Source organism: Phocoena sinus, chromosome 17, assembly GCF_008692025.1.
Source record: "Phocoena sinus isolate mPhoSin1 chromosome 17, mPhoSin1.pri, whole genome shotgun sequence".
In the NCBI taxonomy this organism is placed as follows: domain Eukaryota; kingdom Metazoa; phylum Chordata; class Mammalia; order Artiodactyla; family Phocoenidae; genus Phocoena; species Phocoena sinus.
The window spans coordinates 79,207,632-79,233,969 of NC_045779.1; the positions used below are offsets into that span (position 1 = coordinate 79,207,632).

At 65.8% G+C, this 26,338-nt stretch overlaps 6 protein-coding genes across 28 annotated transcripts in view; 2 read left to right on the forward strand and 4 right to left on the reverse strand.

Moving 5' to 3' along the window:
• Nucleotides 1-24: 24 nt before the first annotated feature.
• LOC116742301 (alanine aminotransferase 1) lies at nucleotides 25-8,293 on the forward strand. Of its 10 annotated transcripts, none has more exons than XM_032609674.1 (15): nucleotides 25-2,163; nucleotides 2,323-2,412; nucleotides 2,487-2,595; nucleotides 2,774-2,907; nucleotides 3,050-3,293; nucleotides 3,442-3,521; nucleotides 3,604-3,740; nucleotides 3,857-4,031; nucleotides 4,109-4,264; nucleotides 4,354-4,466; nucleotides 4,537-7,155; nucleotides 7,270-7,456; nucleotides 7,688-7,812; nucleotides 7,879-7,988; nucleotides 8,068-8,285. In XM_032609674.1, exons 1-11 carry the CDS (start codon nucleotides 2,002-2,004, stop codon nucleotides 4,625-4,627), a joined length of 1,491 nt encoding a protein of 496 aa, XP_032465565.1. In that variant the 5' UTR covers nucleotides 25-2,001; the 3' UTR covers nucleotides 4,628-7,155; nucleotides 7,270-7,456; nucleotides 7,688-7,812; nucleotides 7,879-7,988; nucleotides 8,068-8,285. The 10 variants fall into 10 exon arrangements, with proteins under 10 accessions (XP_032465565.1, XP_032465566.1, XP_032465568.1 ...); XM_032609675.1 differs by having other exon boundaries at nucleotides 25-1,064; nucleotides 1,998-2,163; nucleotides 4,537-7,456; XM_032609677.1 differs by having other exon boundaries at nucleotides 25-874; nucleotides 1,998-2,163; nucleotides 4,537-7,456.
• Nucleotides 8,294-8,365: 72 nt separating this feature from the next.
• On the reverse strand, nucleotides 8,366-15,000 carry RECQL4 (RecQ like helicase 4). The gene is given in 22 exon segments (XM_032609658.1): nucleotides 8,366-8,718; nucleotides 8,810-8,918; nucleotides 9,065-9,218; nucleotides 9,299-9,479; nucleotides 9,553-9,722; nucleotides 9,803-9,932; nucleotides 10,012-10,297; nucleotides 10,374-10,636; nucleotides 10,717-10,858; nucleotides 10,930-11,109; nucleotides 11,194-11,367; nucleotides 11,452-11,535; nucleotides 11,966-12,102; nucleotides 12,184-12,276; nucleotides 12,362-12,487; nucleotides 12,829-12,955; nucleotides 13,033-13,206; nucleotides 13,209-13,826; nucleotides 14,131-14,271; nucleotides 14,491-14,594; nucleotides 14,729-14,762; nucleotides 14,827-15,000. Coding segments are annotated over 22 exon segments (3,636 nt in total). The 5' UTR covers nucleotides 14,911-15,000; the 3' UTR covers nucleotides 8,366-8,593.
• Nucleotides 15,001-15,120: 120 nt separating this feature from the next.
• On the forward strand, nucleotides 15,121-19,194 carry LRRC14 (leucine rich repeat containing 14). 8 transcript variants are annotated; one of them, XM_032609691.1, is made up of 5 exons: nucleotides 15,133-15,177; nucleotides 15,581-15,611; nucleotides 16,816-17,169; nucleotides 17,350-17,934; nucleotides 18,049-19,194. In XM_032609691.1, exons 3-5 carry the CDS (start codon nucleotides 16,841-16,843, stop codon nucleotides 18,614-18,616), a joined length of 1,482 nt encoding a protein of 493 aa, XP_032465582.1. In that variant the 5' UTR covers nucleotides 15,133-15,177; nucleotides 15,581-15,611; nucleotides 16,816-16,840; the 3' UTR covers nucleotides 18,617-19,194. The 8 variants fall into 8 exon arrangements, with proteins under 8 accessions (XP_032465581.1, XP_032465582.1, XP_032465578.1 ...); XM_032609688.1 differs by lacking the exon at nucleotides 15,133-15,177 and adding an exon at nucleotides 15,826-15,903 and having other exon boundaries at nucleotides 15,268-15,712; XM_032609690.1 differs by lacking the exon at nucleotides 15,581-15,611 and having other exon boundaries at nucleotides 15,121-15,177.
• Nucleotides 19,195-19,466: 272 nt separating this feature from the next.
• The window catches only part of ARHGAP39 (Rho GTPase activating protein 39), a 127,837-nt gene continuing 120,965 nt past the window's right edge, over nucleotides 19,467-26,338 (reverse strand). The window contains exon 13 of the transcript XR_004346406.1: nucleotides 19,467-19,472. The gene's annotated coding sequence lies outside the window, so the exon portion shown is untranslated. The remainder of the gene's footprint in view (nucleotides 19,473-26,338) is intronic.
• Nucleotides 19,542-24,527, reverse strand: LRRC24 (leucine rich repeat containing 24). Of its 7 annotated transcripts, XM_032609662.1 has the most exons (7): nucleotides 23,743-23,883; nucleotides 23,318-23,391; nucleotides 22,633-22,729; nucleotides 22,006-22,256; nucleotides 21,580-21,858; nucleotides 21,241-21,409; nucleotides 19,544-20,570 (listed from the first exon to the last, which is right to left on the reverse strand). In XM_032609662.1, the coding sequence occupies exons 4-7, from the start codon at nucleotides 22,171-22,173 to the stop codon at nucleotides 19,648-19,650; spliced, it is 1,539 nt and encodes a 512-aa protein (XP_032465553.1). In that variant the 5' UTR covers nucleotides 22,174-22,256; nucleotides 22,633-22,729; nucleotides 23,318-23,391; nucleotides 23,743-23,883; the 3' UTR covers nucleotides 19,544-19,647. The 7 variants fall into 7 exon arrangements, with proteins under 7 accessions (XP_032465556.1, XP_032465553.1, XP_032465554.1 ...); XM_032609663.1 differs by lacking the exon at nucleotides 22,633-22,729; XM_032609659.1 differs by having other exon boundaries at nucleotides 22,006-22,729.
• C17H8orf82 (chromosome 17 C8orf82 homolog) lies at nucleotides 23,582-26,325 on the reverse strand. Its single transcript, XM_032609693.1, has 3 exons — nucleotides 26,072-26,325; nucleotides 25,371-25,419; nucleotides 23,582-25,121 (listed from the first exon to the last, which is right to left on the reverse strand). Exons 1-3 carry the CDS (start codon nucleotides 26,231-26,233, stop codon nucleotides 24,676-24,678), a joined length of 657 nt encoding a protein of 218 aa, XP_032465584.1. The 5' UTR covers nucleotides 26,234-26,325; the 3' UTR covers nucleotides 23,582-24,675.

Sequence of the window (26,338 nt, forward strand, 5' to 3'; positions counted from 1 at the left end):
CTTGTGGTGCCCAGCCCCTGTGTGGGCGTGAGGCCCACGGTCCCTGGCAAGAGGACGAGTGCTTCCTGCACCCTGCCTCCCCAGCCTCCTGGAGACACCTCTGCAATTCTTTGCTTTCTTGAGGGGAACAGGGGGCTTCAGAAGGACACTCCTTGTTGGCCAGGGCTGGGGGTGTCCATGCTGGAGGGGCAGGGATCCTGGCTTGGAAAAGGAGAGGGTGTTTTCCGTAAGACTCTTGGGCAACAGCCAGAGGGTCAGAGCGCTACAAGGCTGATGTCGGAAGCCTCCCTGGTGGGGGGCGGGTTCCCCGTTCCTGGCGTGTGGCCCCGATCTCGGGGCCTGGCGGCCTGGCTGCCAGCTTCTGCTCAGGCTGGCAAGCAGGGCCTGCTGAGGCTCTGAGCTGACCGGGCACGATGTGTCAGGGTGACAGGGCCCCCTCGGGGCCTCACTGGGGAGGGCTGGGGCACTGCCAGCTCATCTGTCCAGGGCAGGTTGCTTGGCATGGCCACCAGTGCTGGGTGGCATGGGCTTGGGTCACCCTCTCCGCTGGACATTGACCCGGCCAGCCCAGTGTCCACAGGCCCCCCCCCCCCCCCGTCCCTGAGCATCCGTGGTTGGAGGGGTGTTCTCAGCACAGCGGTGGGGGTGGGGGCCGCGGGGAGGCTGCTGGTTAAATTTAGAGTGTGGGGTGGTGCACTGCCCAAGGTCCACTTGCCACCACAGCTGCCACATAGCCCTGCTGCCAGGGGGCGGGCGGGGCCTGGCTCTGCCTGCGGCTGGGCCCATATTAACCTGTTCTCCAGCCCGGGGCCCAGAGAGGCCTGCACACTGGGAGGCAGAGGTGGCAGCAGCGGCAGCAGAGCAGGAGACGCAGGTGAGAGGCTGCCGTCTGGCCTCCCGTTTCCTCTCCAGCCGGCAGGAGCAGAGGGGCTAAGCCTTCCCCAGGCCTGACCAGCCAGCCACAGCCCCGCTCAGCTGAGAGGGCCTACTGCTTCCTGACCCTCACTGCGGAGCCAGATCCTGGCGCTGGGGTGGCGTATCAGCTCCCTGCAGGGCCTGGGGAGGTGGGGCCCTGAGGGCTTATCCCGGCTCGCTTCCCACTCTCTCCACCAATCACAAGCCACAGGGAAGGGAAGCTTAGATCACCCTGCCTGTGGTGTGGCCCCAAGGGCAGCCCCAGGCTGGTGTGTGTTTGGTGAAAGGGCAGGACAGCAGCCCAGAGCAGCTGAGGTGTCCAAGGGCCCTGCGAAGGCACAGAGCTGCCCTGCCCCTCCCCCAACACCCCAACCCAAAGACTCCAGCCTTGCAGCACTGATGGGGGACCGAGGTCCGGCCCCAGGGCTCCTGCTGCCCCGGGCCATGGTCCCCGGCACAGGAGGGGCCAGATGGAACCCCTGCACCTGAAGCCTCACTCCCCTCCCCAGGGAGCCCCAGGATTCCTGAGGCCTGGCTCAGTCACCCGGGAGACAGGCCTACTCTGCTGGTCCCAGCAAAGATGGGGGCGGGGGGTCCAAAAGGGTTAGGCCTCGGCCGTGCCCTACTGAGGTAAATCTCCAGAGGCCCCAGGCCTCATTCTCCCCTCCAGGTTCTGCTCTGCCAGGCTCTGCCAACCCCTCAGGGCACTCGGCCCACCTCCCCTCCCCCAAGCCTAGTCCCTCAGAGCTGCTGGACCTTTCCGTCTGTCCCTACCTCCCATGTGGCTCTCCTGCTCCCCTGTCATGGGGACACTGGGCGGGCACTGGGCCTCACCCCAAGCCCCGCCTGTCTTCTCACCCACTCCCTGTGGGCAGAACTGTGCCCAGACGGGTGGGGCGGGGCGGGGCCCGGCGGGCCCGGCTCCTTCAGCCTTTTCTGTCCCTTTCAGTGGGGCCAGCAGGCTGCAGTGAAGTGGGTGCCCCCTTCCCAGCCCTGACCCACCAAGCCGGGACCCAGCTTCCCTCACCCACACTTCTGGATCCTGACGCCTCCTGAGTCTCCTTCTTGCCCGGTCCGAGCAGGGTCATGGCCTTGAGGACAGGTGACCACAGTCAGGCTGCAACGAATGGGCTGAAGGAGAAGGTACTGACGCTGGACACCATGAACCCGTGTGTCCGGAAGGTGGAGTACGCGGTACGAGGCCCAATCGTGCTGCGCGCGCTGGAGCTGGAGCAGGAGCTGCGCCAGGTAGGGTCCTGGGCCGCACCACCGCCTCAGCGCCGCGCCGGGGCGCTGCTGGCCCCACTCTCCCCCCACCCCTGAGCCGAATAAGACAAGGTCTGTGGGAGCCACAAGGTCCGTTGTCACTGCCCACGACCCCCCTCCACCACCACCCCCCCGCCACAGGGCGTAAAGAAGCCCTTCACTGAGGTCATCCGAGCCAACATCGGGGACGCACAGGCCATGGGGCAGACGCCTATCACCTTCCTGCGACAGGTGAGGCTCAGTGCTGCCCTGCACCCCTTCCCTGTCAGCCCACGTGTCCTGGCCCCAGCACTTGCTCCTCCCAGGTCCTGGCGCTCTGCGTCCACCCTGATCTCCTGAACAGCCCTGACTTCCCCGACGACGCCAAGAGGAGGGCGGAGCGCATCCTGCAGGCATGTGGGGGCCACAGCCTGGGTGAGTGCCAGAACCTGCCCAAGCCCCAGGGAGGGGCAGGGGCAGGCGCTGGAGGAGGCTGTCCCAGGAGACGGTGGATCTGCCCGCTGGAAGGGGCGGGTCTCCTCGGGAGGGATGCAAGGGGACCTCACCTGTCCCACCCGCACTCCCACCCTGTCCTCCCTGTCCCCGGGCCCAGGGGCCTACAGCATCAGCTCTGGCACCCAGCTGATCCGCGAGGACGTGGCGCGGTACATTGAGCGGCGCGATGGAGGCATTCCCGCCGACCCCAATAACATCTTCCTGTCCACGGGGGCCAGCGACGCCATCGTGGTAGGCCGGGGCAGCGCGGGAAGACACCGCGGCTCCTAGTGCGTGGCCGAGCGGGGCTGCTCGTCCTGGCACGGCGGCGCCCGGGGCGGGGGATGGGTGCAGCCCTCGGCCCGCCAACCCCGCCTCCCTACCCCACCCGCAGACGTTGCTGAAGTTGCTGGTGGCCGGCGAGGGTCGCACGCGCACGGGCGTGCTCATCCCCATCCCTCAGTATCCACTCTACTCCGCCGCGCTGGCCGAGCTCAACGCGGTGCAGGTGGACTACTACCTGGACGAGGAGCGCGCCTGGGCGCTCGACGTGGCCGAGCTGCGGCGCGCGCTGCTCCAGGCGCGTGACCACTGCCGCCCCCGCGCGCTCTGCATCATCAACCCCGGCAACCCCACCGGTGCGCGCCCCCACCCGCCCCCGCCCCACCGCCCTGGCCAGAACAGGCACCCCTGCGCTCTGCGCCTGGGTCAGCCTGGCCCTCCGCCCGCCGCCCCGCGGAGAGCAGCGCGCCCCCTCAGCTGACCCCGGACCCGTCTGTGCCCCAGGTCAGGTGCAGACCCGCGAGTGCATTGAGGCCGTGATCCGTTTCGCCTTTGAGGAGGGGCTCTTCCTGTTGGCCGATGAGGTGCTGGCCGGGGCCCCCGCAGGGAGGGGTCGGAGAGCGGCGGCGCGCGCCCCCGTGACGCACCCCGCTGTCGCCAGTCCAGGTGTACCAGGACAACGTGTACGCCGAGGGCTCGCAGTTCCACTCGTTCAAGAAGGTGCTCACGGAGATGGGGCCGCCATACACGGCGCGGCAGGAGCTCGCCTCCTTCCACTCGGTCTCCAAGGGCTACATGGGCGAGTGCGTGCTGGCCGGGCGGGCGGGGCCGGGCACCCGGGCCGCGGCCTGGCTCCCTTCGCCCGCCAGGCCGGCCCCTCCTTGCCGGCCCTGCCTCGACGCCCGCCCTCGCCTCGCAGGTGCGGCTTCCGCGGCGGCTACGTGGAGGTGGTGAACATGGACGCAGCGGTGCAGCAGCAGATGCAGAAGCTGCGGAGCGTGCGCCTGTGCCCGCCCACGCCGGGCCAGGTCCTGCTAGACGTGGTGGTCAGCCCGCCCGCGCCCTCCGACCCCTCCTTCGCGCAGTTCCAGGCGGTGAGTGGGCGGGGCCGCGGGGGTCAGGGCGCCGCGCCCCTGGCCCAGCCTGACCGGCCCTCCCTCCACGGCCGCAGGAGAGGCGGGCGGTGCTGGCCGAGCTGGCGGCCAAGGCCAAGCTCACGGAGCAGGTCTTCAACGAGGCTCCCGGCATCCGCTGCAACCCGGTGCAGGGAGCCATGTACTCCTTCCCGCGCGTGCAGCTGCCCCCGCGTGCGGTGCAGCGCGCTCAGGTCCGGCGTGCGGCGTGAGGGGCGGGGCGGGGCGGGGCCCGCGCGGCCTGGGACGCCCCGCCCTGACCCGCCCCCCCGCCCGCCCCCAGGAGCTGGGCCTGGCTCCCGACATGTTTTTCTGCCTGCGCCTCCTGGAGGAGACCGGCATCTGCGTGGTGCCTGGCAGCGGCTTCGGGCAGCGGGAAGGCACCTACCACTTCCGGTGAGGCTGGGCCCCCGCAGCCCCTCCCCGCGACTCCCACCCCATTCGCTTACCTTCTTCCCCCTTTTAGGATGACCATTCTGCCCCCCATGGAGAAGCTGCGGCCCTTGCTGGAAACGCTGAGCCAGTTCCACGCTAAGTTCACCCGCGAGTACTCCTGAGGACACCGCTGGGGGCCAGGCTGGGCCGGCAGGGACGACCGCGGGCGGACAGTGCTCGGGTTCTTGGGGTCTCTGGAGCCCTCTGGACTTGCTCCTGCTGCCTGTGTGGCTGGGCCCCTGCCTCTCTTCAGGCCCCTAATAAAGCAGTGGGCTGGCTTGGCTGCTTGGAGGCTGTGTGTGCACACCTGTATGCGCCCCCGCAGCCTTGTCCACTCCTGACTGCCTTTCTGTGTGGGGTTCTGTGCAGGCCTGGGGGCCCGGGAGGAGTGGTCAGGGAGGGCTTCCAGGGGAGGTGACCTTCTTACAGGATGGATTTGGCGGGATGGGGTGAGCACCGGGAAGCGGAGTGACCGTGAGGACTCAAGGGGGCAGTCTTGGTTCCCGTAACTGGGCGCGAGCAGTGGTGCTGCCACTTTGGACAGCTGGAGGAGTGGTGGTGCCGGCCCAAGAGCAGGGAGGGGAGGAAGAGCAAATGGGTCTCGCTTTGCCGTGTTGTGTGTGACATCCACGTGTAAATGCAGTTCTTGGGCTGGGAAGCAGTGAGAGGGGAGGCCCCCTCCTGAGCTGGGGCACCCAAAGGCAAGTTCCGGGGAAGAGGGCACGGAAGATGCTGAGGAAGAGGTGCCTTGTGGAGCTCTGGGCTGAAGGACCTGGGCTGGGGGCTGGCGGGCAGCCTTGTGTCCTTGACACTGGCGTGCGAGGATGTGTATGCCAGACACTGTTGTGGATCACTGCACAAAGGGCCCTCTCTGGTGGGCACTGTAGTTCCCATTTCATAGATCAGGAAACCTGGGCCCCAAAAATATGTGGAAATGAAAGGAAGCTCACTCCTCGTGGCCTCAGCAGCTGACGGAACGTCTTGGCTCAAGTGTCTGCGAGTTGGTCTAGAGGTGGGCAGGCCTCAGTGACCCACGGGCTTAGGGAGAGTATTGGCCAAGGCCCCAGCTCCACTCTGGATGAGGTTCTTAACCATAGTCCCTGCTTCACTATCTCCCCTGGCACTCAGGTGCCCCACACAGCAAGGCTCTGGGCAGGAGAGGACGGGAGGTGCAGGTTTCTCGTCTCAAGGCCAGCTGGGGTCAGGCTTGGGCCGGCCTGGACTGGCTCTCCTGGCCTTGTCGCTAGACACTAGAGGGCGTTTCGGGCAGCAGCCGGGTGCCTCCTTGGGCTGAACGTGGGCTCAGGCCTTTCCCACGAACTTCCTGCCTTCCACGACGCTCTGTGGCCACTGGCCTGGGGAGGGCGCCGAGACCACTAGCACAGCGAGGTGAGGGTCCAGCACCCGACGTAAGCGGTAGTAGACAGTGGGTCCTCCGTGGAGGGCCCAGTAGACCCTGCGGCCACCAGGCTCCAGGTGAGACACCAGGAAGCACTTCCGGAGAATTAGGGTCTGGGGACAGGATCTGATAGCCCTGGGAGGGACCTGAATGGGCTGCGGGTTCGGCCGCTTCCGACGTTCGAGGACAGCTGGCCACCGGGGGCGCCAGAAGGCGGCCGGCGCTCTAGGCCGCCCGCGTTCTCTATGGCCGCCGCGTCTCCGAGTTGCGCCGCCCGGGCCAGAGCGCCCCAGCGCCGCCGCGGAGGAGGCCTGCAGTTCTTTGGGGTTCTGACGCCCCCAGGACCCAAGGGCGCGGGTGCGGACGCCAGCCTGTCCAACCTTGGCCCCAGCCGTGCCGCTCTGAGACCCCTGAACCCATCCCGACCGGACCGGACCCCCCTCGGAAGCACCCTGCCCCTACTCTGAGTGGAACCTCTCATGCCGCCCCGGCCAGCCTTGAACCCAGACCCAGCCACTAGAGCTTGGGCCCCTGCCCCCGCCCCCGCCCCAGCGCCCGGCCTCCTCGCCATGCGTGGGAAGCTGCTGCCGCTGGCCGGCCTTTACCTGGTGCAGGGCCTGCCCTATGGGCTGCAGTCTGGGCTGCTGCCCGTGCTGCTGCGGGCCCGCGGCCTCTCCCTGACACGCGTGGGACTGGCCAAGGCGCTGTATGCACCATGGCTGTTCAAGCTTGTGTGGGCCCCGCTGGTGGACACTCGGGGCTCCCCAAGGGCCTGGCTGACGCTCAGCACAGCTGCTCTGGGCCTGGTGTGTGGGCTGCTGGCATCCCACCCTCCCGCCGCAGCTGGTCAGGCCGGTCTGCCTGTCACGATGGCGGGGCTGCTTCTGCTGCTGAATCTGGCTGCAGCTGTGCAGGATGTGGCCCTGGACACGCTGGCTGTACGGCTCCTGGAGCCCGCAGAGCTGGGGCCTGGCAACACTGTGCAGGTGGTCGCATACAAGCTGGGGGCGGTGCTGGCTGGGGGTGGGCTGCTGGCCTTTGTGCCCACCCTCTCCTGGCCCCTGCTCTTTCTGCTCCTGGCTGCCACTTATTGGTTGGCTGCTGCCTTGACCTGGGTGGCACCAGCCCTGCGACAGCTTCCCACACCTCTGCCCTCAGAACACCCCCGACACACCCTGCACCTTGGGCAGGACTTGCTGGCCGTGCCTGGAACCCTGTGGACAGCGGGCTTCGTGCTCACCTACAAGCTGGGTGAGTGAGGAACAGCAGGGGTGGGTCCCCAGGAGCCCTGGAACTCACTTGCAGGGCTGCCTTTCCTCTTTGGGGTCTGACCTGAAGTCTGGAGCCCAGCCCGGCCCTCTGCAGGTCCAGCTCCCAAGGTCCACCCTCCCTTGGGCCTCGCTGAGCTGCTTCACGCTGACCCTGAGCGTCGTCGAAGCCCAGCCCCAGCTATCTCCTGGCATCTGTGGCCCAGGAAGAAGGCAGGGCTGGGGGAGCGTGACTGAGACCCAGGTGGAGGTGTGCCAACCACCCCTGCTGACTCTCTCCACAGGTGAGCAGGGCACCAGCGGCCTGTTCCCACTGCTCTTGCTGGACTGCAGCATCTCTGCCCCAGAGCTGGGGCTGTGGAATGGTGTGGGTGCTGTGGCCTGCTCCATTGCTGGGTCATCCCTGGGTGGGGCCCTCCTGGCCAGGCGCCGGTGAGCCCCCCTCAGCCCGCCCCGCCCACCTGTCTCCCCTTCCTTCCCCACGCCCTCTGACCTGCCCCATCACCCCACCCCAGGCAGCCACTGCCCCTGTTGAAGTCAGCGCTTCAGTTCCGTCTTGGGGGCCTGGCCTGCCAGACTGCCGTGCTCTTTCACCTGTACAGCCCTGGGGCCAGCCTGGCCCCCAGCACAGTCCTGAGAGGTGAGGGGTGGGCCACAGGGGGGAGGAGCTTGGAGTCCTGGGCCCTGCTGACCTCAGCCCTCCCAGGTGCAGCCCTGCTGAGCCTGTGTCTGCAGCACTTCCTGGGGGGCCTGGTCACAACCACCACCTTCACCCTGATGATGCGCTGCAGCCAGCTGGCACCAAGTGCCCTGCAGGTGAGGGGATGTGGCTGCAACACCAGGGGCTGCAGGACTGGAGTCCAAGCAGGTCCTGACGTGATTCCCCCTCCCCCAGCAGGCCACACACTACAGTCTCCTGGCCACTCTGGAGCTGCTGGGGAAGCTGCTGATGGGCACGCTGGCTGGAGCCCTGGCTGACAGCCTGGGGCCACGCCTCTGCTTCTCCGTCTTCCTTGCTCTCTCAGCCATGCCCATGCTGTACCTGGGCCTTGCATCCAACACCCTGGCCTGAACCGGGTGGCCAGACTTATCAATAAAGTGGAGCGTGCCTTCGGACTGTGTCCGGGATGAGTGACGTGCAAGGTTGTTCTCAGACTGGGGGGTTGTCCGCGCTGGAAGAAGGGTTCCTGAAAATGGCTCGAGCATCTTTTATTCTGCACTTTAGGGCCTCCTTGCCCCCACGCTACTGGTGGTGGCCTTTGTCCAGAGTGGTTGGTCGCTGTCCTGGCCACTGATACCTATGCCCATCTTTGCCTCGAGGACCTGCTGCACCTGACACCCCCCCATGCTGTGGCCACGCAGCCCCTGCTGAGGCCCGTGCTTGTGACGTGGGGGAACTGGGTCCTTCCGCGGCAGGGTGGTCAGCAGCCCCACAGCAGGATCTCCTCTGTGGCCAAGTGCACGAGGGCATGGAAGCTCAGGTGCAGGTACTTTCTCCAGAAGCGCTTGTCCCGCCCGTACACCTGGGCCGGATAGCAGGGGCTTCCTGCAGTGGGAGGAGACACAGCTCTGACGACTCCGGCCAGGTCTGCCCCCAGCCCCCGCCTTGCTCAGGGCTGGGCCTCCCAGGTCCGCACCGATGCCGTGGAAGATCCGGGCCACAGCCCTGCCCGAGAACCGCTGCTCTGGCCACGAGGACAGGAGGTGGCGGATGTCCCGGCGGATCTGGTCCTCCCAGTCCTGGAGCTGCCGGTGGGGACACGTGGCATGCTGTTCTGCAGTGCTCGGTGAGGGGCGGGAGGCAGGTGTGTGCCTGCAGCCGGGGGTGCGTCCTCTCTGCAACTCCTCTCCTCCTCTCCCCCTCCCCGCTCCCCGGAGGCCCTGACGCTCACCCTGGCCTGTCCTGGCTCAGGGTCCTCCTCGGCCTCCACGCCCCCCGGTGCTTCTAACTCCTCCTCGAAGTAGTGGCTGAGCAGGGCCTTGAGCCTGCCGCTGCGTGCCTCATCGGGCTGCTCCAGACACGGCCCGCAACTGGGGAGGGCCACGCTGGGGTGGGGAGAACCTGTCAGAGCGGCCCACCTTGGGGAGGATGGGGTGGCCCAGGCCCTGCCCAGCCCCTCCTGCACCTGTGGAAAGCCCGGAAGGTGCGGTGCAGGCGGGCCAGGGCTTCTCGCTCACGGGCCTGCACGCGGCCGTGCAGGAAGTCACAGATCTGGTCCCTCTCCTGGGCTGTCAGGTCCCCGGGGCTGTGCAGGTGGAAGGCCAGCTCCCTGAACTCCACCAGCACCCCCGTGCCCTGAGGCACACCTGCCAGATAGGGTGTCAGAAACTGGCAGAAAGGCGGCAAACAGGAGGCAAGCAGGGCTGGGGGCGGGCGCACCTGTCCCGGGCTCTGGATCCCACCGCAGCTGGTGGAGAGCCCGCCGCACGGGGGCCAGCTCCCAGCCCATGGAGTCTGCCAGCTCGACCATGTCCAGCTCCACAGAACTGCTTCCCCCACCTGTCGTCTTGGGGCACTGCCGGGCCAAACACACAGCCAGTGGGGGACACCTGTACCAGGGGAAGGGACGTGTGACTGGCAGCCCTGGTTCTCTGTCCCGGTCCTGAGCCCAGGGTGGGATTGCGCTCACCTGCGGGCCAGGGCCTGGAGCTGGGTGGGGCCCCCGGGGCAGCGCAGGTGGCAGCAGGCATAGGTGGGCGCCAGCAGCTTCAGCCAACGCTGTGGGTGCAGCTCAAGGTAGCACAGCAGAGTCTCGATGGCTGGGGGCAGAGCAGGGCTCAGAAGATGCGGGGGTGCTGGGGTGTTCCCCCCCCCACCCCGACGCTCCCTGCTCCTCACCCTCCTCGGGCAAATCCAGGGCTTCCACAGTTGGCTGCACTGGGAGCGCCCGCTTGTGGCCCGGGCACCGGGTTGTGTGCTCGAGGCTGGGATGGTCAGCGTCCTGGGGAGATGTAGCCACGAGGACCCTGGCTGAGTGCCCTTCCTGGCTCTCGTCTCCCTGCTGCTCTGGGGGCTGCCGGGCGCAAGCACAGGGAGGGAACACGCGCTGCACCAGCCTCTTCACGGCGAGGAAGTCGATGACGTTGGCGTGAACGTGTCTGCGCAGCTCCCACAGATCCTCACCCTGTAGCAGGGCAGCATGAATGCGGGGCCGCAGCAGGGGGCGGGGCTGGGGGAGCGGTGGGGAGACGGGTACCCACCTGGGGCCGGAGGAAGACGTGGCACTGTGCAGGCTGCCCATCACGCCCAGCCCGGCCCACAGCCTGCACGTAGCTCTCAAAGCTTGGGGGCAACCCCAGATGCAGCACGGCCCGCACGTCTGGCCGGTCCAGCCCCATCCCGAAGGCCACCGTGGCCACCACCACCCGCAGCCGGCCCTCCATGAAGGCCCGTTGCACCCGCCGCCGCTCCCGGCTGCCCATGCCGGCGTGGTAGGCTTCAGCCACAGCCTCCGGGGCTCGGCCTGCAGGGAAGACCCACGACGGTCAGGCGGGGCGTGTGCCCGGGGCCCATCTGTGGAGTGCAGGCCTGCCTCCACCTCACCTCGGGATCCTGGGGCCTGGGCCTCACGCAGACAGGTGCGCAGCAGGGCGGCGACGCGCTCCGTGTCCTCTCGTCTGTTACAGTAGACGATGACGGAGTCCAGGGCACGGAAACGATCACTCTGCAGCAGCGTCACCAGAGCCTGGAGAGGACGAGGCTGAGCGCGAGCATCGGAAGGCAGGGCCTCTGCTCGGCCCGGGCGCGCGTGCTTACCTGGTCTGGGTCCCTGTCCGAAGACACAGAGAGGTGCAGGTTGGCAGGGATGGTGCCCGGCCCCCTGAGGATAGACTCTTCGGCCACGCCCAGGTGCCGGGCCACGTCGAGGGCACTGCTGCGCGTGGCCGTGGCCGTGAGACCCAGGAAGCAGCCTATACCCACGTGTTCGCGCAACACCTGCGTGGAGGGGAGTGGTGAGATGCCCAGCCTTCCTCGGTCTGCTCATGTAGCTCCCCCCCTGCCCCCCGGCACAAGGCTTACCTGGCAGACACGCAGGTAGCAGGGCCGGAAGTTGTGGGACCACTGGGAGAGGCAGTGGGCCTCGTCGATGCAGGCAAAGGCGACCAGTGGCAGCTGGGCGAGGAGGGCAGCGCCCCCCGCCCCAACTAGCGCCTCTGGCGACATCATCAGCACTTGCACCTGGGCTGCCCGAACCTGAGGACGACGGCAAGGTCAGGAGCACCGCCCAGGGGGTCCGCCTGCTGCCTCTGCCGCTCTCGCCCTGTGAGGGCCCCTAACCTTCTGCAGGGCGGAGGCCCGCTCCTTCTTGGTCATCCCCGAGTGGATGCAGACCGCCTTCAGGCCTGGGGGCAAGCCGGAGACCTGCAGGTACAGCAGCACAGCCTGTCACAGGCCACCAGCCCTGGCCCTTCCCCAGATGCCTCTTAGAATGGTTTGGCCGGACAACTACTGCTGTGTCCCCTCCAGGATCTCTGGGAGAACCCAGGTCCTGGGTCCTGTGACTAAGGGTTCAGAGCCACCTGTGGGCTTGGACTCAGGAGCACTGGAAACAGGTCCCCATGGGGACGCCCCCTCCCCCAAGCTGCTCCTCTTGTGGGTGGGCCTGGGTCTAGCCAGCTGTGTCCCTGCTGCCTTTGGGCCACTGCCAGCTCATAGACAGAGCTGAAAATGGCCTGGCAACTTGCCACTCGGGGGTGGGGGTGGGGCAAGAAGCAGCAGCCCAAGTGGGTCAGCAGAGCCACGGGTACCAGCTCTCGCCTTCTGCACCTACCCAGAGACCCTGTCTACCAACCTGGTTGTCCATGAGCGACATGAGAGGAGAAACGACCAGCGTGAGGCAGGGGCTTCGCCGGAAGTAGAGCAGTGCGGGGAGCTGGTAGCACAGGGACTTACCAGCCCCCGTGGGCAGTACCAGCAACGTGGACACACCTGGGTTTTACCGAGAGGGTCAAGAGCACAGCTCTGTGGCCCAGCCGCAGTCCCACCGCGCCCCCTGCCGGCCGTACTCACCAGACAGGGTCCGCATGACCACACGCTCCTGCAAAGGGTAGAAGGCTTGGTGCCCCAGCTGCTCCAGGGCCTGAAGCACCTCAGCTGGCGTGTCTGTGGACACAGGTATCAGTCAGCATGGCCCCGAGTCGCCCCCACCTCCCAGTCAAGGTTCTGGAGCTGGTAGGCGTCTACTCACCTACCACCTGCCCCAAAGGCCCTGGCGGATAGAGTGGTGGCACAGGAGGCGGACAAGGAGCCTTGGGCACAGACTGCCCTGTGGGCACCAGCAGCTCAGACCCCGCAGGCTCTGTGTCCTCTTCACCTGCCGAGAGCAAATAAGACAGGGTAGGACAGGAGCTCCGGACTGGTCTGGGGTCACTCTGGCAAGAAAGCCACTTGCTACAACCTCTCCTCCACCTCTTTGCTCACCAGAGAGTTGGTGGCAGGCAGCGCCCATTCTCTGGGATACTTCCTTGAACGTGGCCCGGGTCTGTGCGCCACCCTCATCCTTGCCACCCTCCTTCTGAGGGGCCAGGGTAAGTTCTGGACCAGGGGCAGGAGTTAGGAGGGCCTTTTGCTTGAGCTAGAGCCGCCTCCCCAAAGAGCACAACAACCCCTGCAAGCAGCGCTGGCCCAAGCCACCCCCCAGGGCAGAGGCCTCACCTGGCTGAGGGCACTGGGATGCCCAGTGACTGAGCTGCCCACACTGGGAGCAAGAATCCTGGGCTGTGGCTCTGCGCTGACCACCCCCAAAACACTCTCCTTTCTTCTGCCACTTCTGCTTCCATACCTAGTGGGGACACAAAGGAGACTCACAGAGCAAGAAGCAAGGCAGGTGGGCGGGAACACCCGGCACCACCTTCTCACCTGCTTGCGAAGGAGCCTGCCCCTTGAGGCCGGGCCCCGTACGTAGCGCTTCTGCTTCATGTTGAGTCGCACATAGTTCCCCCTGTTCTGGACAGCAAGTCTAGAAGAGACGCACAGGTCGACTGCACCCACAGCCCTCCCCACCATGGCGCGACTGAAGGCAGCGCTGCTGGGAGGCTAGGGCAGTGATACCTGGGGGCTGGGGGCTTGCTGGGGGGCTGTGCCTGCACAGGCTGCTCTGGACAGTCTTCTGTAGGCACTGCAGCCCCAGCTCCTGCAGGCAGGGGTCCTGCTTGGCCGCTGTCCTGCTGGGTCTGTGCAGGGCTTCCCTCCAGCTCCCCACTCCATCTCCGCTTCTTGCCTTGACGGGTACCAGGCTGAGAGTTCCCTGCACTGATACCAGCTGCTAGTAGGGTTGGACTCTCTGGGCCCTGTAAAGGCACCTCAGGGCCAGCGCTGGGACCGAAGACAGATGCAACACCTGGAGTAAGAAGCTGGGACTCCTCTGCACCCAGGCAAGGCTGGCAGGCCCTGGGAACCCCCGGAAAATCTGAAGTCCCGTTGTGACACCGCTGCAGCCAGCCTGGGTCTAGGGAGCCCAGCCGCAGGCTCAGGGATGCCCTCAACTGCTGGGGCCGGCCTGGCCTCAGCTCGGGCCTGGGAGGCTGGGGGGGCACCTCACTGACTTCTTCTGGAGAGATGGTGGCAGCTCCTGTGCCTGGTGGCCCTGGGGAAGGCATCTTGGAGGAGGATCTTCGTGTAAGCCGGGGTATTCGGCTCAGGGCTGGCCCAGCCTGGGAGGGAGAGATAAGCAGGAACTGAGGCCCTTGGGGTGCTGCAGACTCTGAAACCTGCTGGAGGCCCCACCTGTAACAGCTGGGCGATGTGAGAAACCTAAGGCTGGGACGTAAAAGAAGTCGAGAGTAGAGGCGACGCTGGGCTCTTCTGGAGGGCTGCGCTCTGGGAAATGCTGGAGTTGGTGTGTGTGCACGTGAACACGTGTGAAAGACTTAACAGGGTTGGCTGCCTGCTGATCCTGCTTCTGGGCCAAGCGTAGCTCTGGACCTAGGCTGGATGCACTGCCTGCCCGACCCTCACCTGCAGACTGCCCTTTAGGTTGGCCTTAAGCCTCTTCCCGTAGTCCTGCACAGATCCCTGAGAGCTGAGCCTTGATGGAGGATGGGGGCTCTGGGTCGCGGCCCGATTCAGGTGGGGCCCCCAGCAGCTGGGCTCCAGCATCTGCAGGAAGAGACGGTAGAGATCTAGGCCACGGAAAGGCTGGCGCAGGGGGGAACAGAAGTGTCTCCAGCCCCGGAGACCTGAGGGTGGGGGCTGTCCTTCCTCCACCCTGTCAGCCCGCCCCCTGAGTTCTTTGCCCCACAGAGCCTGGGTCACGACTCCTCCTGGATCCGGCATACAGGAAGTTGACCGATAGGCTGGGATGTCGAGCCCGGGTACCTCCTCGGCCGCCGACGCGGGAAGCGACTGCTCCGAGCCGTGAGGCCCGACGCCGCCGGCCTGACCCAGTGCCTCCTTCAGGGTGCGGTACTCCCGGTAGAGCGCTGAGGGCGGGGCCGGACGGGGGGGTGGGGGTCGGTGTTCAGGAGGCAGGGCTCGGCTGGGCGTGGGGGTGGAGGCCGCCCGCCCCCTGCCCGCGTCCCCTGCCGCTGCCTCCGCCCCGCGCCCGCTCGCTCACCGCGGGTCTCCTCGGGCGCCGCTTCCACGTCCTCCTGTAAAGGGAGCGCGTCAGCCGGATGCCGCTCCCTCAGCTCCCCGCCCACGGGCAGCCCGCACCTGGCCCGGCAACCGCCCGCTCCGCCGCCGAAACGCGCGCTCCCACGCCTGCAGCCGCTCCCGCACATCCCGCAGCTGCTCCATGGCCGCCCTGCCCTGCGCCCGGCGCCCCAGGAATCTCCCGCCAGGAGGGCGACGCCGGCCGCCAGCCACTGGGGGCGCTCGGCGGGGTTGGAGGCGGGGCGACGCGGCGGCCGCCGGGCCGGGGCAGCCAATCCGCGGGGCCCTGAGGCGGCAGCCAATGGGGGGCGTAACGTCCTCGCGGTGCGCGGCGGCGCTGGGCGGGGCGCGGCGTACGGCGAGGCGGGGCCGGCGGCGGCGGCGGCGGCGGCGGCGTCGTCTGCGGGCCCGGTGAGCGCAGGCTGCCGGCCGGCGACGGAGCGTGGCGGCGTGTGTCCCCGTCTCTGCCTGGCCGCACGAGGCCGGTGCGGGCGCTCGGGACGGCGCCGCCCGGGAGGCGGGGGTGGGAGCCCAGGCGGTGTGGCTGCGGGGAGGGGAGGACCCGGAGCACGGTGCCGGGCTGAGCGGCCTCGGGTCCCAGGAGGCGACGCGCAGGCTTCGAGGGCAGACCCCGCCCGGAAGGAGGAGGGCGTCGGATTTAGAGCCTCCCGCGGCTCGAGGCTTGGAGGAGCCGGGCGGGGGCATCTTCAGGGAAACGGCGGAGCCGCGGGCCGGTTGGGGGGGACGGCGGCCACTACACAGACGCTCCTCCCACGGTGACCACACTGGCTGCTTTCGTTTCTTCTCGTGACAGGTGCTTGGTTGGTCTGTCCTGTCACAGCGAGGTATGAATCGTCCTCGCGAGATTTGTCCACAGGCAGAGCGAGGCCGAGGGTTGACGTCCCGGGCTTCTCAGGAACCAGTGTCCTAAGGACTTGTGTGTGAGGTCCGCAAGAGCAGGGGCTCTGGAGCCAGGCTGCCACCCTTCCCGAGCTCATCACCCAGGCTGTGACCTCTTTCGGGCAAGACCTGGGTCTTAGTTGTCTAACCTGTTTTCAGGGAGATGACCCAGAAGCAGTTTTGAGGATGAGGTGCCAGGCGGGCGCACAGTAAGTCAGCAGCAGAGCTGACACCCAGGTACCCTGTGCTCTTGGGCACGTCCTTTGTGCTCCTTGTCAGTTTGGACGTCCCTTTGGCAGCTGCCTCTACCCATCTGAGCAAAGGCTCCTAATTTGGGGCCTCTGAATCCCATGGGTTTGAGACTTGGTCTCTTAACATGGTTCTCCAGGGAAGAGAGAGAAGTTTACGCAGGTAGCGAGGATCTCGATGGGTGAGGCATTCTTTCTGTAAATCTCCAGGGGTCTCCGTACCTGATAATGCTCCTGGAAGACAGTAGTTAGAACCGGGGCTCGTGTTGAGGGCTTGGGTTACTCAGGCCCCTTGGACTCAGAGTTGTCTGGGTTCTGGTCTTTTCTACCTGCCCTGCTGTTTATTAAACAGCATCTGTACTTCCAATTCTTCTTTGCTGTGCTGCACAGAATCCAAGGGCGGCCTCCCAAGGCTTCTGAGGAGGCTGGGAGAGGGTCCTGTGATGCAGCTTCCAGCCCCCTGGTAGTATCCCATTTCTCTAGTGCTTGGGGGATAGGGGCTTTTGTTTTTGCCTACTTTTAAGGAAGGGCAGAAGAGCAGATCTCTGATAAGTGGCATTGTGATTTGGGAGGCTTGGAATATAGATGGTGGGCCCTGCAGAGTAACAGCCATCAAAAGCACACGCAGGCAAGCTGGTCATCTCTGGTGCCATGCTGTTTACGTGCTGCTCGATGGCTTTGTCTCCCTAGGGAGGCCCCCGTGCTGGAGGGCGGGGACTGGGGGTGGCCTCGTTCTCCTTTTCACTACCCTTAGCCTAAGGCAAAGCACCTAGCACTTGCTCTTTAGTGCCATGGTTCTACACTCTGTGCCGAGCACCATGCTGAGCTTTCCTGCTACCAGTGCGTGGAGGGGGTGGAGGCCTGGGGTCTGTCCTCCCCACTGAAGGGCCCTTCCCTGCAGGTGGCCTCCTGCCCGGCCCAGCACCATGCACACCCTTGTGTTCCTGAGCACACGGCAGGTGCTCCAGTGCCAGTCAGCTGCCTGCCAGGCCTTGCCCCTGCTGCCACGAGAGCTCTTCCCCTTGCTCTTCAAAGTGGCCTTCATGGACAAGAAGACCGTTGTGCTGCGTGAGCTGGTGCACACGTGGCCCTTTCCACTGCTTAGCTTCCAGCAGCTGCTGCAGGAGTGTGCCCACTGCAGCCGGGCCCTGCTGCAGGAGCGGCCTAGCACAGAGAGCATGCAAGCCGTGATCCTGGGGCTGACTGCCCGGCTCCACACCCCGGAGACTGCGGCTGGCACACAGCCCCTCTGCAGGTATGGGCTCACTGGAGGGGCCCTCGGGCCTGGGGGGTGCAGAGAGGGTCCCCTAAGAGGTTCCAGGCTAGTGCAAGAGCACAATGCAGGAACAGGCATGTTGCTCCTGTCCTAAGGTGGCTGGGAGTGGGTGTGGGCTGTGTTCCCTTGTCTCCTGCCTCAGCCCACCCGTGCTCCCAGGAAGCACGCGCTGCGGGTGCTGGACATGACGGGCCTCCTGGATGACGGCGTGGAGCAGGACCCGGGCACCATGAGCATGTGGGACTGCACGGCAGCTGTGGCCCGCACGTGCATCGCACAGCAGCAGGGCAGGACTGCAGAGCCCGGCCTGGCCCCCGTTCCTGTGGAGGTGCGTGTGGACCTGCGGGTGAACCGGGCCTCTTACGCGTTCTTGCGGGAGGCACTCCGTAGCAGCGCGGGCAGTCCACTGCGGCTCTGCTGCCGGGACCTGCGGGCTGAGGACCTGCCCATGCGCAATACCGTGGCCCTGCTGCAGCTTCTGGATGCGGGCTGCCTGCGCCGCGTGGACCTGCGCTTCAACAACTTGGGCCTGCGAGGCCTGTCTGTCATCATCCCACACGTGGCCCGCTTCCAGCACCTGGCCAGCCTGCGGTTACACTATGTGCACGGGGACTCTCGGCAGCCCTCTGTGGACGGCGAGGACAACTTCCGTTACTTCCTGGCCCAGATGGGCCGCTTCACCTGTTTGCGGGAGCTCAGCATGGGCTCCTCTCTTCTCTCGGGGCGGCTGGACCAGCTGCTCAGGTGAGCAGGCCCTGCTGTTGCCCTGCCCTGCCCTGCCCTTCCCTTCCCCTCCCCTCCCCTCCAGGAGGCCTTCCCCTGGCCCAGCCTGTTTGTGATCCCTTGTGTCCTCCGCAGCACCCTGCAGAGCCCCCTGGAGAGCCTGGAGCTGGCCTTCTGCGCCTTGCTGCCTGAGGACTTGCGTTTCCTGGCACGGAGCCCCCATGCTGTCCACCTCAAGAAGCTGGACCTGAGTGGCAATGACCTGTCCGGCAGCCAGCTGGAGCCCTTCCAGGGTCTGCTGCAGGCAGCAGCAGCCACGCTGCTGCACCTCGAGCTGACCGAGTGCCAGCTTGCTGATACCCAACTGCTGGCCACACTTCCTGTGCTGACTCGTTGTGCCAGCCTCCGCTACCTCGGCCTCTACGGCAACCCGCTGTCTATGGCGGGCCTCAAGGAGCTCCTGAGGGACTCGGTGGCACAGGCCGAGCTGCGCACGGTGGTGCACCCTTTCCCCGTGGACTGCTATGAGGGCCTGCCCTGGCCACCGCCTGCCTCTGTCCTGCTGGAAGCCTCCATCAATGAGGAGAAGTTTGCCCGCGTGGAGGCTGAGTTGCACCAGTTGCTACTGGCCTCAGGCCGTGCCCACGTGCTCTGGACCACAGACATCTATGGGCGCCTGGCTGCAGACTACTTTAGCCTGTGATCTCCAGGCTCTGGGTGAGAGTTAGGCTGTCCTGGGGTCCAGGGCTGCTGGAGGCCTCTTGCCCCTTGCATAGTCAGAGCCTTTGGGACCTTGCTGGAGGCCTGACACGAAGGCACTGGTCTCTGATTTTTTTGTTCCTGGGCGCACCTTGAGCATGCCCATGCTTTTTGCAGCACCCTGTGCAGTTTGTCCTGCACTTGCTCCCCTGACTCACTGACCATCTGTGGGCCTGAGGGCTGGATTCCAGGCCTACATGGCCCTGCTTGGTTTGGCTGCACTTAGCTGCCCTCCGGTGTCCTGGTTCTCTCCTTGGAATGTTCCTAGGATCTATGAGCTGAGAGAGGATGTTTTCCTTTGGGCCCTCCCCAAGAGCAGACTGCTCTGGGGTGGAAGTTTGGACAGGGGCCTGCTTCAAGGAGGGTTGGGCTCCCAGGCACTCTGGGGCCTCTTAACGTTCTCCTTTCCCTGGCACACAGGAGACTGCCTGTCGGCCGGGTTTGGGGGCCAGAGGGTGTCTTTAAGGTACAAACGTGCAGTGTGCTTAGAACTTAAATCTGTGGCTATTTTTTCTGTCCTAACTGGTCAGAGTGAGTTGTCTCTTGCTCTGCTCTCACCCCCAGCCTGGCCACCGGGTGACATGTCTTAACGGCCTGCAGCCCCATCTTTTCTCTAGACATCTCCACAGTCCGTCGCCCCTCCTGGCAGAGGTTCAGGCTTTTCCTGGGGCGGCGGGGCCCGAGGCGGACCTGCAGAGCTGGAGGTCTGGTTATTTGGGCAGGGGTCTTTTCTGGAGGGTCTCAGTGGGGCGTTGGAAGCCTACCCTGGCTACCCGCCGTTCGCGCCCCAGAACTTCCATCTGCAGGGGTCCGCAGGTGCTTCCGCCCCGCTCGACGCCCAGGGACCCCATACACGGCTCGCGACACGGCGCAGCTTCCACCATTTACTGATGGCGCTGGAGCATGCGCAGGGCGAGCCGAGCCGGCCAATCTGCGGGGCCCGCGTCATCAGCGCGCGTCCGCCCCGCCCCCCCCTCAGCAACGGATCTCGTAGGCGGCAGGCGGCTGCAGCGGGAGGCCCTGCGCGACTCCGGGCGCTGCGCCCTCGGCCGCCTCCGCCGGGCCCTCGGCGAAGAGCGGCTTGGAGCGGTCGATGACGAACATCTCGTGGCCCCGCTCGTCGCGGAGCTCCTCGAGCTGCGCGAAGGTGCAGGGCCCGTCCGAATAATCGTTGACGAAGAGCGCGCCCTCCCCGGGAGGCCCCGGTGCCTTTTTGCGCCTGCGCCGCCTGCGGCAGATCATGGTCGCCAGCAGCAGCGCCGTGAGCGCTAGGAGCGCGATGGCCGTCGCGATGGCCGTCTGCGAGGCCAGGCCCAGGGCGCGAAAGGCCATGCCGCCCACCTCGGGCAGGGGCTCGTGGCTGACTGGGTCAGCGGCCCGGGGCGGCGCAGGCGCCAGCAGCAGCTGCTGGGACAGGTTGACCAGAAGCTGGAAGGGCAGGCGGGCGGCGCCGCCGGCGTTGGAGGCCTCGCACTCGTATTTGCCAGCGTGGGCCAGGGTGATGTTGGTGAGGAAGAGCATGCCGCTGCCCGTGTCGGATGCCCCGGGCCCACCTGGGCCCGGCACCCCGCCTCCAGGTTGGGCCTGGGCCTGCGGCGGCCCCTCGCGAGGCTGCGCCACCTTTCTCCAGGTCACCAGGGGCTGCGGGTAGCCGGAAGCCTGGCAGGCAATCCGCAGGTCCTCACCCAGGTTGGCTGTCACCTCCAGCGGCTCCACATGCACAGAGGGTGGGATGCAGATGAGGCTACTGCCAGATACTTCCAGGAGACTCTGAAGTGCCAGGCGGGGGGGCTCTGCACACGTGATTTTCTTGTCCCTGGAGCTGAGCAGTCGCTGGCCCTCTTCCTTGATCCAGGTTCCCAGCCAGTGCAAGGCACAGTCACAGCGCCACGGGTTCTCTGTGGGCAGAGCAGCAGCGGACAGGTAGCTCAGGGGCGGCCCCAGAGCACAGCGTGTGTGGTTGAGGTTGTTGGCCAGAGCAGGAGCCCCTTTCTCACCTCCCACAGCTGGGGACCCCTGCCACCCCTTCTCTGACCCCAGTCTCCTGAAGTGTGGGCAGCCAACCCCCCCCCCCACCCCCGTCTCCTTTCTGTGATGCACGTCCAGTTTACTTCACCCATCTCTGAGAAAGCCCCCGCTCCTCTGATGTCTCTCCCTGTGACAAGTCTTGCTATCTGGGGGGAACCTCTGTGTGCACATAGATATCCCACCTGCACTAAAACCTTGCACATCCTGCCAGTCTTGTCTTCGGGTGCTGTCTCCAGGAAATGTCCCCAGTCCTGGTCTTATCTTCCCAGTTTTTTCCTGTCTGGCCCTAAAGTGTGTGAGCCGCTCAGCTATGTCCAGTTTGTTCAGGGACTCATACTTTTTCTGTCTTCCTTAGGCAACAGTAACCCGGCCAGCACCCCTACTCCTAGCAGTCTTCTGTCATGGCTGTGGGTGGTGGTGGGACCCCCCAGAGCACTGCCACTGGAGCCCCCTCCACAGCTGGGCCGGCTACGTACCGCCACCACTGTGGTCAAGGAAGCTACCTTTGCATGAGAGTCCCTTGCCCCCAGAAAGAGGTACCTGTGAGGCGCAGGACCTGCAGGCTGGCCAGGGGCTGTAGGGCCTCCTGGCTGATGGTGCCCAGCTGGTTCCTGCTGAGGTCCAGCAGTGCCAGCGAGGAGAGCCCGGCCAGGGCCTGGTCCTCCAGCAGCTCGATGCTGTTTTCCTGCAGGTGCAGTTCCTGCAGTCGCTGAAGCAGGGACAGTAGGTCATCAGGGAAAGGGGCCCTGAGGTACATGTCCCCTTCTTACCAGGCTAGACTGGGCTGCCTTTTCTCCCCTTCGCTACTCCAGCCCGGTAAGGCAGGTGGCAGTGCAGGAGGACCTCTTGCCCGTCTTGCCCACTCCTCCCCCCCCTCACCTGCAAGTGTAGGAAGGTGAAATCCAGCAGCTGTACCAGCTGGTTGCCAGCTAGGTAGAGCACGCGCAGTTGGGCCAGGCCGGCAAAAGCGCCAACGCGCAAGCCGCGCAGCTGGTTGCCCGTGAGCGCCAGCTCCAGTAGGCGCGACTGCGCACGGAAGGCGCCTGGCTCCAGGGCGCGCAGGCTGTTGTTGTGCAGGTAGAGTCGACGCAGGGAGGCGAGGGGTGCCAGGGTGCCCGGCTCCAGGCGCGCGATGCTGTTGTCCTGCAGGAACAGCGTCTGTGCCAGAAGGAGGGAGGGAGGGCGTTTACCCCGCTGAGGGGGTCTCTCTTTTCCCTAAGGCGCCCCATTCACCCACCGGGAGGCTCACACACCATCCCTGCGTGTCGCGGGCACCCCTGGCCCGCAGCCCCACTCGGTGCCCACCTGCGTCCCGGGCGGGATTCCGGACGGGACCAGGCGCAGCCGCAGGGCGCCGCACTCCACCGTGGCGCTGTAGCAGCGGCAGGCCGCAGGGCAGCCGGCAGCGCGAGGCAGGGGACCCGGCAGTGACAGCAGTGACAGCAGCAGCAGTGCGGGCGCCCCTGGGGCCATCTCTTGCGGGACCGGCCGCAGGCCACGAAGTTGCAGCCTTCGCAGCAGCCTCCCTACAGTCTGGCCCCGATGGGATGCGCCTCCTGAAACACAGGTTGTCAGGCCTGTCCCTAACATTTGAGAGCCAGTGAAAAGCACGGATGGAGGTACACACCGTGTCTGATTTTTGAAGTTTGAAATTAGTTCAAGAAACTGATAAAACTGCCTTCCTTTATAAAAAAGCATAAAGATCTGGGGCATCAGGTTTCGGTTTAGAATTTCTCATGTCCTCCGTCTTGCCACACAGGCCACAGAAGGAGAGCCTACACCACCCCAACCCACTTCTCTCCCCATCCCATCTCTGCCCAAGGCTCCACGCTGCTAGTGTCTGTCCCTGCCCTCACCTAACCTTGACCCAGGGTTTACTCTAGGCATTTTTGTCTCTAGAACTCATGCTATGACCCCAACCCTGGGATTCACCTGTTGTGAACTGATGGAGGACATGAGCACAACTGGTCTCAGGGGAGCCACCAGCCAGCCACAGGCACAGTTTTGTCCAGCCTCTGGCCCTGCCCTCCTGGGGGTGGGGGTTGGTAGAACAGCTTAGGTAGAATAAGAGCTTTTCCTCAGGGAAATTGTTAGACAATTGGGGGATGAGACAAATAGGAAAGCCAGTTCAGAAGCTGTGGGACTGTGTTCTCCATGCTGGCTCCGAGAAAGGTGCATCCGTCTTTGGAGGTAGGTGGGGCCCTGGAATGGCTGGGGTGTGAAAGAGGGGCCTTGGGCCACTAACTGGGTTTTAGTGTAGTTTCCCAAGTAGGCTCTGGGAACACTGATCTCCTGGGCTCTGAAGGAGTGTGTAGTGTTTTGGGGTTTATACACATGCAGCTGTGATCCTAGAGAGAGGAGAAGGCCTGGGTCTAGTTCAAGGCACAATGAGTCCAGTTGTAAAGGTGGGGACCTGGGCTGAGAAGCCAGCCAGTATGAAGCCATGGATGGTAGGGCTGAGGGTGTGCTATCAGCTAGCCTCCAGCCCCACCTCTAATGGTCCCTGCTCTGAACACCTGCCTGTTCACCTGGTCTCCCTATTAGGAGAGTGAGTCATGTGGAAAGACACCAAGTGGCCTTGGTGTTTGTTTAAATCTTGCTCTAAATTGTAACTCACATGATTATTTAAGATCACTGAAGAGAAGCAGGCACAGCAGGGCTTCCCTGGTGGCGCGGTGGATGGGAGTCCGCCTGCCGATGCGAGGGGTGCGGGTTCATACCCTGGTCTGGGAGGATCCCGCGTGCCGCGGAGCGGCTGGGCCCGTGGGCCGTGGCTGCTGAGCCTGCGCGTCCGGAGCCTGTGCTCCGCGACGGGAGAGGCCACAGCAGTGAGAGGCCCGCGTACCGCAAAAAAAAAAAAAAAAAAAAAAAAAAAAAAAAGTAGGCACAGCAAAAGTTTTAATGGAATCGCTTTGGCCCAGGCAGAGGCAGTTCCCAGATGTCTCAGAAGGTGTGTGAAGAACCCGGAGAACTAGGGGGCATACTCTGAGCCCCCAGGATCCATTCCCTGAGCAAAAGATTTGGCCCAGGGCGCCCACCTACCTTCCAGTGGCAAGGCCTCTCAAACAGAGAAGGTTCTTGATCTCCTCCTCAAGACTCAGGGGACTGCTGCCCACACGGACACCCACTAGATGCTGATTTCGTGTGGAAGGGCTGGCCTGGGCAGCATTGAGGATTCAAGCAGGAAGAGCAGGGGAGGCCAGGCCAGAAATCCTTTTACTCAGCGGAGAACTCCCTAATCTGGCTGGGCAGGGAGCGGGGCGTCACATACTGGATTTGGAGAAGGCTGTCACTGTCTCCAGGGAGCCCATCTGTGCGGGGAGGGGAGGTTGGAGGGGTAATGGAGGAAGCCCTGTGACGCTCTCCAGCGCAGTGCGAGGCCCGAGTCGGGTGCCTTGATCTCCCAAGGCGCCCCTTGCATCTGCTCCGGCGCGGCCTGTCCCGGGCCGGTTCACGGCAGGGTGTGGTCCCCGCCAGGTCGCACGCCCTTCTCGGTGATCGCCGGGGACAGAGCCGGGATGGCCCCTGATCCCGCCCCCACGCCCGCTGACCTTGGGTCGGGCGCCCCCTCACCTGACACTCCTGCGGCGCGGCTCCCCCGCCGAACGCCGGCCCACAGAGCAGCGCCGGGCGGGGGAGGGGCGGGCGCCGCTCGCGCTCGCACACTGGAGCCCCCGCACCTCCCTCCCGGCAGCCCGGGTCTGCCGTCGCGAGCGCTGGCCGAACCCGCGGACGCCGAGGACGCCCCAGGCCGGGGGTGTGCGGACGGGGTAGAGCACCCGTGACCCCGCCCCTCCCCGCGTCGGTTCTCGGGCCGCGGCAGCACCTCGGACAGCTCCGGGCGGGGCGGGGCCGCGGCGCACCTCCGCCGCGCACGCGCACTCGGACAGCGCTCTCTCCGGGTGGCGCGTGCGCAGCGACGCAGCCCGGGGGGCGCAGCGGGGCTGGGGGCGCCGGCGGTTGCGCGCCCGCCGCTCAGGGCGGCGGGGTGGCGAGCAGCAGCGGGGCCAGGTCCATGGTGAGGTCGAAACGGCTGCCCTGCCAGCGCACGTGCGAGGGCAGCTCGGGCGCGCCGGGCGCGTACTCGAAGCAAGCGCTGAGCTCGAAGGCCAGAGCCGATCGCACCAGGCCCACGCCACCCGCACGCTCCGGCGCCGGGTGGTAGAGACGCCCATTGGAGGACAGGGGCAGTAGGCGCGCCGGCTCGAAGGGCACGGCCAGGGCCTCGCCGCCGCCGCCGTAGGAGAGGCGCGGGGGCTCGGGGCCAGCGGCCAGCAGGTGCGTGAAGACCACGGGACGGTCCTCGCAGCGTAGGTAGTTGCGCTCTCTGCCGCAGGGCGAGAGGAAGGGGAAGGAGGCCTCGTAGCGCCCGCTGCGGTTGGGTCTCAGGCGGGAGAAGAAGATGACCAGGAACTGCGGGTCTGTGGTGGGGGGGAGGCCGCGACTGCTCAGCATGCCGGGCCCCGAGGCCCCCTAGGCCCTACTGCCCCAAGCAGGGGGTTCGCCCTGGGTCACACCAAGGGCAGACGCCGGCGGTCGGACAGCCTCCCAGGCCTCACTCTTGATAGGGGGCTTTTGAGCGCAGGACAGCCAGTGCCCTTGGTGTGGTTGGGCAGCGGGGCCCTTCCCCGAAGGAAGAGGGAAGGTGGGGGAGGAGGGCGCATCAGTACCTTTGAAGCAGGTGATGAAGTTCTTCATTTTGGAGTCATCCAGGAAAAGCTGTAGAGAGGCAGACCGTGGCCCTTGAGTCTCAGGGGGAATCCCGACAGAGCCGGCCCCAGGGAGAGAAGGCCTGGGCGGGCCTGCGCCCGGGCCAGTGTCCGCTTTCTTCGCTTGTCTGTGCACACCGTGTGCAGGGAGGCGCGTGGAAGGTAAGCCTGGGGGCCCTGCAGACTTCTTTCTCCATATCTACCCCGCACCCCCGGCCTTGCTTCCTCATGCACAGGTCCTCTGGGTTGGCATGCCTTTCCCGCGCCTCTTCCCTCCCCCTTTCAAGTTTCTAATGAGATGTGCCCCTCCTCCGCGGAGGCTATCTGACTTGCTTCCTCCTGTTTATGTAGGATGCCCCCTCCAGGGCTTCCAAAGCAGGCGGGGCGGCCCCGAGCTGGGGGCCGCAGGATCTGGGGATGCAAAGCGCGCAGGGCGTAACCACGTGTGGGAGGTGGGCCGCTCGGACCTAACCCTCTGGGGCCGGGGCCGGGAGCCCCAGTCTGTCCAGCGCGACTGCGGAGGTCGGGTACCCTTACTTTAAAGACCCCGCCTACTCAGGCCCCGCCCCCCACAGGGTCCTCCCTCTGGCCCCGACCCGCAGAAACCCGGCACCAGGCCCCGCCTCTCACGGGAGCCTCCCTCAGGCCCCGGCCCCGCCCACCTGGCCTTGATGATCCACGTAGTAAAAGTACTCGCGCGTCCGCGGCTCTGGGCTCTGGCCCTGCGTGTAAGAGACGCCCCCGCCCCCACCGTAGGCCCGGGTCCCCGGGGACCGCGCCAAGCCGAGGGCCCAGGGCCGCAGCACTCCGCGCGTCGCCCACATCGTCCTTCCGTGCCGGAAGCGGCCAGAGGGTCACGCGGGGGCGGTGCTGCGCTAACGTAAGTCCCCTGGTGTCGGCGACCTCGCGCTTTGGGTTCCGGCGGCGGC

Excerpts from the sequence above, each read along its gene's own strand:
- LOC116742301 (XM_032609673.1), top strand. The coding sequence starts at position 2,002 with ATGGCCTTGAGGACAGGTGACCACAGTCAGGCTGCAACGAATGGGCTG. Across the intron at positions 3,741-3,856 it reads TCCAAGGGCTACATGGGCGA|GTGCGGCTTCCGCGGCGGCT; the intron begins GTGCGTGCTGGC and ends CTCGCCTCGCAG. Across the intron at positions 4,467-4,536 it reads GAAGGCACCTACCACTTCCG|GATGACCATTCTGCCCCCCA; the intron begins GTGAGGCTGGGC and ends TCCCCCTTTTAG.
- LRRC14 (XM_032609690.1), top strand. The coding sequence starts at position 16,841 with ATGCACACCCTTGTGTTCCTGAGCACACGGCAGGTGCTCCAGTGCCAG. Across the intron at positions 17,170-17,349 it reads GGCACACAGCCCCTCTGCAG|GAAGCACGCGCTGCGGGTGC; the intron begins GTATGGGCTCAC and ends CCGTGCTCCCAG. Across the intron at positions 17,935-18,048 it reads CGGCTGGACCAGCTGCTCAG|CACCCTGCAGAGCCCCCTGG; the intron begins GTGAGCAGGCCC and ends TGTCCTCCGCAG.
- LRRC24 (XM_032609659.1), bottom strand. The coding sequence starts at position 22,413 with ATGCCCCAGATCTTTATGCTTTTTTATAAAGGAAGGCAGTTTTATCAG. Across the intron at positions 21,859-22,005 it reads GAATCCCGCCCGGGACGCAG|ACGCTGTTCCTGCAGGACAA; the intron begins GTGGGCACCGAG and ends CTTCTGGCACAG. Across the intron at positions 20,571-21,240 it reads GCAGGTCCTGCGCCTCACAG|AGAACCCGTGGCGCTGTGAC; the intron begins GTACCTCTTTCT and ends CTCTGCCCACAG.
- C17H8orf82 (XM_032609693.1), bottom strand. The coding sequence starts at position 26,233 with ATGTGGGCGACGCGCGGAGTGCTGCGGCCCTGGGCCCTCGGCTTGGCG. Across the intron at positions 25,420-26,071 it reads ACGTGGATCATCAAGGCCAG|CTTTTCCTGGATGACTCCAA; the intron begins GTGGGCGGGGCC and ends GCCTCTCTACAG. Across the intron at positions 25,122-25,370 it reads CTTCATCACCTGCTTCAAAG|ACCCGCAGTTCCTGGTCATC; the intron begins GTACTGATGCGC and ends CCCCCACCACAG.